The sequence below is a fragment of the Cynara cardunculus genome (genome assembly GCF_001531365.2).
Source record: "Cynara cardunculus var. scolymus isolate 2C chromosome LG 3, CcrdV1, whole genome shotgun sequence".
Taxonomy (NCBI): Eukaryota; Viridiplantae; Streptophyta; class Magnoliopsida; order Asterales; family Asteraceae; genus Cynara; species Cynara cardunculus.
In genome coordinates, this window is record NC_037530.1 from 8,213,658 (window position 1) to 8,221,178 (window position 7,521).

The following is a 7,521-nucleotide window of genomic DNA, read 5'->3' on the forward strand; positions in this document are numbered from 1 at the left end:
AGTTTATACAAATAATTTGATTTATATTTGATCATCCCCTATATATATAAGAAAAAATAATGATTGGTTGAATGAAGTTTACACGGCTTGTACAAAGGACTTGATCAACCGTCCGTTTAATTTGATGAATATGTAATTTATAGAAGTTTTGATTATTTTCTATTATAAAGTATTAATCATAATTAATGAACCGTATTCATATTCCATAAATATTTAAAATATAATAAATGAACTCTCATCATTTCCATAAATATTTCAATTTATTGGGTTGCATTGGTTGTACAAATGTCATAGGTTGTATTTGAAATAATCTCTCTCTCTATATATATATATGTATGTGTATATATTTTTAAAAGACAATCAAAATATACATTAAATAAACATTTTTGATATAATAGAACTTGAAAGGAGGGTTGATGTTCATATGATTGATGCAAGTAAAAGTGGTAGAAACATTTATTTATTTACAGTATAATACATAATAAGGTTTAAATTGACTCCACTTCATCAGAAACCGTTAACCGAAAATCCTCCATCAACCGCAATTATTTGACCAGTGATGTAAGAAGCAGCTGGTAGACAAAGAAAGGCCACCAGGGACGACACTTCATTTGCTTCTCCAACTCGTTTCATAGGAGTTCTTGATACCACTCGCTCCACAAACTCCTCGTTACTTAGCAACTGCACAAAACAATCRAACAAGTGTWAGATCTAAAATTCAAACCTTACTACATTATGGACTACCAAAATAAGCAGATCTATATCGCTCGTTGACTGGTCAATCAAAATCTTCTTCGACATGGTTTCTTTGTTACTTCACCCAAACTTYGGTCRATGTTTTATGTARGTGTTTATCTAACAAAAGATAACACAAAATGTGAAATATGTTTTCTGTAAGATATGTGAAGTCTATGAGAAACAAACGGAGAGGTGATATTAGGGGAATCATATGCCAAATTGGTGAGAGTTTGGAAGTATTAAATGGCACTACAACAAAACTAGTTTTATACGACATCTAAAATGTCTAAGCGTCCTAATAGAATATACTTTATAGGACCAAACCGAAAAACGTCACATCTAAAAGTGTTGCAATAGGTTTACAATTGCAATAGGTTTATAGGATGCTCTAAGTCGTTTACACAATTTTTAGGACGCTTTTAGAATAAAGTGTTCTATTAGCTATTTTATACAACACTATTTGAAAAAGTGTCCTATAAAAAAATGGTTATAGAATAGGTAATACGACACATTATTTTTAAAGCGTCCTATAAACTTATTGTAACACTTTTAGACACGACACTTTATAGTTTGGTCCTATAAAACTTAGTTTCTATAAAGTACTCTATTAGAACGCTTAGGCATTTTAGACATCCCATAAAACTTTCTCCAAATGAAGGTACTATGGCCAATGTTTAAGCTTTCTCCAAATGGTCCTCAGCAGGTTAGAATGCTTTTATCTCATGTGCTCATGTGGGTCTATGGCCAGTACCAAAACTGTAAGGACCAAGGGCAAGCGAATTTTGAAAAACACCTTTAGTTCCCCAACATAAATCTACTTGAATCATATGTGAGGTGTACAAAAGGCTACACAAGTTGCTCACAACCCTTGGGGACATCATGTTTTTCTTGAAAAGTACCTAGTTAGGTAGTGTATGGTGTCAAAGAGGGGGACCCCCCCCCACCCCAAACCCCAACCCAAGCATGATTTTTCCCCTTAAAACCCCATTAGCAAAAATCATTTTTTGCTTCAATTTGAATATAAACTTGGATTAGCATGAGGCTAATAGAACAAAATTAAGTGTGTATGCTTCTAACTAATAAGTCATGCCACATCGGTCTTTCTAGAAAGCTAGAAGTTAATGGGTGAACTACAGATCAATAAGCCTTAGTAGATTTGTACTCACATGCTACTATGCTAGCAAGCACAATCAGCTTGTAACAGCTATATTGCATTTGGTAAGTGAAAAAATCTGGTAAAGTAGAAGAAGAAAAATTCAAGTGATGATAGAGAGAGGAGGAGAGGAGATGAAAGCATATTACATGTTTGACAAGCGAAGTTCTCGTGTACCATGGTGCTACACCATTAGTCCGAATGTTGTCTTTTGCCCATTCACATGCTAAATTCTTTGTAAGCTGATTAATTGCACCTGTGGATGGAGTACGGAAGTTAAGACCCCCTTGCCCTTGGAAACTATACTCTTACATAACACCAAATAGGAAAAAACATACCTTTAGTGGCTCCATAGATAGACATAGAAGAAATGTGGATCGAACCTGCAACAGAGGAAATGAACACAATGCTTCCAACTCCAGAAGCCTTTAGAAGAGGATGTGCAAGTTGACACATATGGTAGCAAGATTCCAAATTGGTAGCCATGAGCATAGAATACTCTTCAGCAGTAAACTCGATAGCAGGTTTCCTAATGTTCGTCCCAACATTGTTTATCTACAGGAAATAACTCTATGGAAGTAAGTCTTCTGGGAAAATGTGATAGTTACTGAAATCATTTTGAGAAACCTAWGAGAACCATAGAACCCAGTCTCCCTCTCCTTCCCCCGCCGCCTTCCGACCCGCGGGAGTATACAATGACAACTTCCGGACACTCATGCCCGATCGTTATTGCATAGACATAACAAGAAAACTTTGGCCGTTGGAAACAAATCTTAGTTAGGTGTTTATATTTGTAAAAAGCAAGTCATCGTGTTTGAAATGCAAAGGTTTTTCCAACATAATATAATAAAAATGGTATAAGTATTAATCAAAGATCTAAAATCTTCCTCAATAAAGCTTAAGGGAATAAAGAAAACTTAACCACAAGAAACAGTGGGGAAAATATATTATTTGTGAACATCCTGCAAAAGAAAATATTGCATTCTTAGSGGCCGTTTACCCAAATGCTCACTCACTAAGCGCTAGTAGGAATCAACATTATAATTTATTTTTATCTAATAMGATTGTAGTACATCAAAAACGGTATCCTATGCAACAATTTACTAGGTAAGCGCTTATTTGGGTAAGAGTCTCCATTCTTACAATCGCTCTTGCAAGGTAAGATTCTTGACCTTTGCCATGTTCATCCGATGAGGAATACTTACCGGATAAGYGTTCAGTAAACTAAACGGCCCCTTAATCTAAAAATAGAAGTGTTTCACAACTTTCTTTGGGAAGGATGGAGTAGTACATACTCGCATAGAAAACAAATAAGTAGTAGAACTACTGGCATAGGAATTAGGACTGGACATTAGCTTCTAAAGGTATAGGTCATAGGTCTGATTTACGTTGCAGAGCACAAGCAATTTGTGTGATAACATTTCACCAAAGTTATATAACGTACATCGACCAATATTCTGATGGAGAACATCCTGTTCAATTCTTCTTTAGAAACACCAACAAACTGGTTTCACTACATTGGGAGTTTCAGCATAATAATTAGCCATATAAAATTTCTTATCATTACTGTACCAATAGCATTAGGGTCCTAAATCACAATTTGGTACCTCAAATCTCAATAAATTACCCAATTTATCAGTTTCTCAGAAAATAATGGAACAACTACTAGAAAGATTAAGCTCGATAAGTCGGGTTTGATTTACAAATGAACTTAGCAAGTAAAAACGTCCTAACAAAATCTGAACAACTTACTAGGATGTTGAGCTTTCCATTGAAGATAGATGAGACTTTTTGTAGAAGCTGCTCGCGTTGAGGACGAGAGGTTGCGTCACAGACGGATCCGGTGATGGTAAGGCCTTTGGCAGACCATTCCAGTAAGCGTTGGTTAAGCTCAGCCTCATTGCGAGAGCAAGTATGAACCGCCGCCCCCATCTCCGCCAATTCCTCCACCACAGCATAGCCGATCCCACGTGTACCACCGGTGACGAGAGCAGTCATTCCAGCTAGAGACCATCTGGAATTTCTAGTTGCAGAACCGGTCTCCGCCGCCGCCGTCGTCGTCATTTTCTGGGGCTCTTTTTGCTACTCTGCCACGACCGCCAAGCAAGTGTTTGTTCCATTGTTAAACTAACAATATATTTAACCACAATCTCACCAAAAATTAGTGTTGCTTTGACATTGTTTGTAAAAACAATTTATTTACTTATTTTGATATGACATCGATAATAAATTATATTTAAATAAATAATTTATACCGTTAATTATCATTTTATCCCCTTTTTCCTGTTAATTATCAAACATAAAAAACTTTTATAAAAGTCAGTTATCTCGAAAATAATTTTGAGAGACGAGTTTTTATTTGATAGAGTTGATGAAAATATGATATGACGAATATAAAAAGTCAATGTATAACTTATACATTTCGAATACGCGAAACAAGAAGATATTTATTTTATTGTTGTCCGCTTTTTTATACCCATCTTTTTCATTTCTTTTTCATTTTTCTATTAATTAACGGGTTAAATACATGAAATAGCAACCTACTTTTATAAATTTTTTTATTATAGTATTCTACTTTTGTATTATTATAGATCTGAAGAGATCATTGATACTATAGATGTATTATTTTTTTCTTCATTGAACTCCATATGAATGTTCATTTCTTAGATAGAAAGTAGGAAATATGCCATGTTGAGCAACGAACTTGCAGAAAAAGCCCTAAATTGAGGTACAAAATGTTGTTTTTCCACTTGTTCTTCCATTAATTTTGAATGTGTGCAAATTTGATTTGATTTATTAAAAACAGTGTATGCTCACTTATGACAGGCAAATGAAAGGAGAAGATCTCCAAGGACTTGACCTCAAAGGGCTCGACAAGCTAGAGGCTGTGATTGAATCTGGATTGGTTGAAGTAGTTAAAACAAAGGTAAGGTGTATGTACATGTTGGCATCCTGTTTAGATTAGCAGCTGGTTAGTTGTTATCATTGGGATTTCTACATTTCCTTGTTTGAATGTGCTTGATGTTCAGGGTGAAAGAATGTTGAAAGAGGTAACACTCTAAAGAAGAAGGTCATGGAGTTGAACTTTTATGTTATTCCAATTTATAGTTTTATTTAAATATATTTTTGAAGGATCACATACATTTACTGTGATCATCGAAACTTAATTTGAAGACTGTTCAATACAACATACTTGAGTAAAGAATGGGAAAAATATTGCAGTTGTAACTGATAAAAGTATCAACAAATTGTCTTGAAGTTTACATGATAATTTGAGAAAACATGTTAAGCCAAATCTATCCTATAATCTGATCTCTTTTTCAAGTTTGTTGTTGAAAATATTGTGTGTTTGTGGCAACATATCGTTATTCTTCACTTCACCTTTCTTAAATTCATATGACCTATGTCTCTATTCCATTCCCTTCCTTTCTATAAATATTACTGTTTCTCTGTAAATGGACAACACATTAATAGAAKATGAACGTTTCTCTCAATWTTAAGCTTGGTTTTTAGTGTAGCTTCTGATCCGAGCTTTTGTTATTAACTTTTGATTACATCTTTTATTGTACTACATATGCAGGAATGATCTGAGCTACAATTGTATGTCCTTTAGATGTGATCATGAGCATGTTTTAGAGGTGGATGACCTTCGACAGCTTATTGGTGGAACCTTTAAAGGTATTCAAACCATGTTTCCACTCAAGTCATTTTATCTTATTCCTATTGAGATTGCTATCTTTTGGTGTTCTGGAAACGATAAAAAACACGATTACTTAAAATTGCAAATGAACCATGTTTCGACTTGCAATCTTTGCTACAATCTATGGATTTCAAGCATCTTTTCTTGGTTATAGCTAACAGTTTTGAATCTACTTGTTAATTCTTAAACCTTTTGGTTTATATGGTCGTGTAGTCGGTACCTGGAAACATATTTTCTCAAGGAAGAAGGCCTACACGGGATGCAACTTAGGCATGCTTCCACTATTCATGTGACTTTGATAGTAAGTTAAATGGTATGACATACCTTCACATTACTAAAATGTATACTTAACCACATCAATTCAATGTCCAAAATCAAACAGTAATGGAACACTGGCTTTCTATAATCACTATAAAAGAACATTGAAATTATGATGTTTAATGTTTTAATAAGAATTAGGTTAGGTCCTTTGTTTAATGTTTCTCTTGATTTGCTACCTCAGGTAAGTTACATGTAAAGATGAATAATTTCTTATTCTTATCTATACTATATTATAAAGCATTTGACAAAAACTCTTAAAACCCATTTTTTATGCATGAAATATTGTTTATTGATGCATATTACTTAAAATTCAATATTACAAATAAATTTTGCATAAGTATAACTTATTAAAGCTCTATGTTTGAATTCATATAACTAACTGTGGATAAACATAATCAAATAGAGGATAAACATCACATTTTAAAATATAAAAAAATATAAAATATAATTAGAATAATTGTTGAGTTCTAACATAATACTTAATTATTATCTTTATAAAAAATATTATTAAATCTAAATTAAGTTATTTCGTTACGATAAATTAAATTATAATAAAAAATTTGGATTAAAAAAATACTCAAATAAAAACTTTTAAATAGTTAATTTGATACTAATATTGATATATTTTTTTTGCAAAAATCATAATATATTTTTAATTTTATATATTTTATTCAAAAATAAAAGCAGTATCATTTTCTCAAAACCACATAAAATCGTATTATATCGACATAGATAAAAAATAAAATGAAACATTGAAATCAAAATGTGTCTCGATTCATTACACGAGTACCCTTCTAGTAAAGAATAATATACATGTATATATAGTTGAACAATGTGGCTAGGAAACATGACTTGCTTTTGGGATCAAGAAAAGTAGGAACATGAACTGAAAATGTGATTTCGCTTGATGGATTATTTTTATAATCATCGCTTATGGTGCACCAATTGGTTTCTTTTTTCCTGAGTTCATGGATTATTTTGGAGTTGGGCTATTGAATTTACATGTTACGGATGACATTAGGCTTCTTATTGAGGGATGAATCTAATTGGTTCTAACATTTTTATTGTGTATGTAGATTGTTGCTATATGCGAGGCTTGTAATTGTTAAAAAAATGCATGACAACGGTGATTTGTTAATTTTTCATTTACACTAAAAACGTTTATTAATGTTGAGAATAGTTAAAACTCAACTTCTTGTCATAATCTTTACTTGGTAATTTGAATTCGTATGGTGTAGGTAAAAAAAACATTTGACAAAGGTCCACAATGCATGTTGTGTTGGATCTTCTCTTGGTAACCTTAAAAGCATAATTGCAGTTATATTTGGTAAATTGTAAGTATTATATGGAAGTGGTTGGCTATGATTTATCCGATCCAACACTATTAAAGTCTTTTGTTGCTCCTTACCAACATAAAATTTAAAAAAAAAGTGATCATGTTTTTGAAAAATATCGATATCAGTATTAAATTATTTTTTTTAAAAGTTTTTGTGTTTTGGTGTAATTTCCTTAATTAAATTCTGTTAGTTATCAATGATTATCATAATTATATTTTTGATTTTTTATATTTAAAATGAGATATTTATCCAATATTTGATTATGTTTATCT

At 32.4% G+C, this 7,521-nt stretch overlaps 1 protein-coding gene and 1 long non-coding RNA gene across 2 annotated transcripts; one reads left to right on the top strand and one right to left on the bottom strand.

The window, feature by feature from the left end:
- Positions 1 to 372: 372 nt before the first annotated feature.
- On the bottom strand, positions 373 to 3,991 carry LOC112509911 (tropinone reductase homolog At5g06060-like). Its single transcript, XM_025115121.1, has 4 exons — positions 3,644 to 3,991; positions 2,230 to 2,446; positions 2,041 to 2,147; positions 373 to 681 (listed from the first exon to the last, which is right to left on the bottom strand). The coding sequence occupies exons 1-4, from the start codon at positions 3,953 to 3,955 to the stop codon at positions 508 to 510; spliced, it is 810 nt and encodes a 269-aa protein (XP_024970889.1). The 5' UTR covers positions 3,956 to 3,991; the 3' UTR covers positions 373 to 507.
- A 521-nt stretch (positions 3,992 to 4,512) lies between these two features.
- LOC112509913 lies at positions 4,513 to 5,532 on the top strand. Its single transcript, XR_003068869.1, has 3 exons — positions 4,513 to 4,619; positions 4,718 to 4,817; positions 5,472 to 5,532. It is a non-coding gene; the product is annotated as an uncharacterized LOC112509913 (long non-coding RNA).
- Positions 5,533 to 7,521: the final 1,989 nt, after the last annotated feature.

What these genes read in the sequence shown, in the direction of transcription:
- LOC112509911 (XM_025115121.1), bottom strand. Translation starts at nt 3,955, where the DNA reads ATGACGACGACGGCGGCGGCGGAGACCGGTTCTGCAACTAGAAATTCC. An exon ending in ATGGAAAGCTCAACATCCTA is followed by an intron (nt 2,447 to 3,643) that starts GTAAGTTGTTCA and finishes TATTTCCTGTAG; the next exon opens with ATAAACAATGTTGGGACGAA. An exon ending in GAACTTCGCTTGTCAAACAT is followed by an intron (nt 682 to 2,040) that starts GTAATATGCTTT and finishes TGTTTTGTGCAG; the next exon opens with TTGCTAAGTAACGAGGAGTT.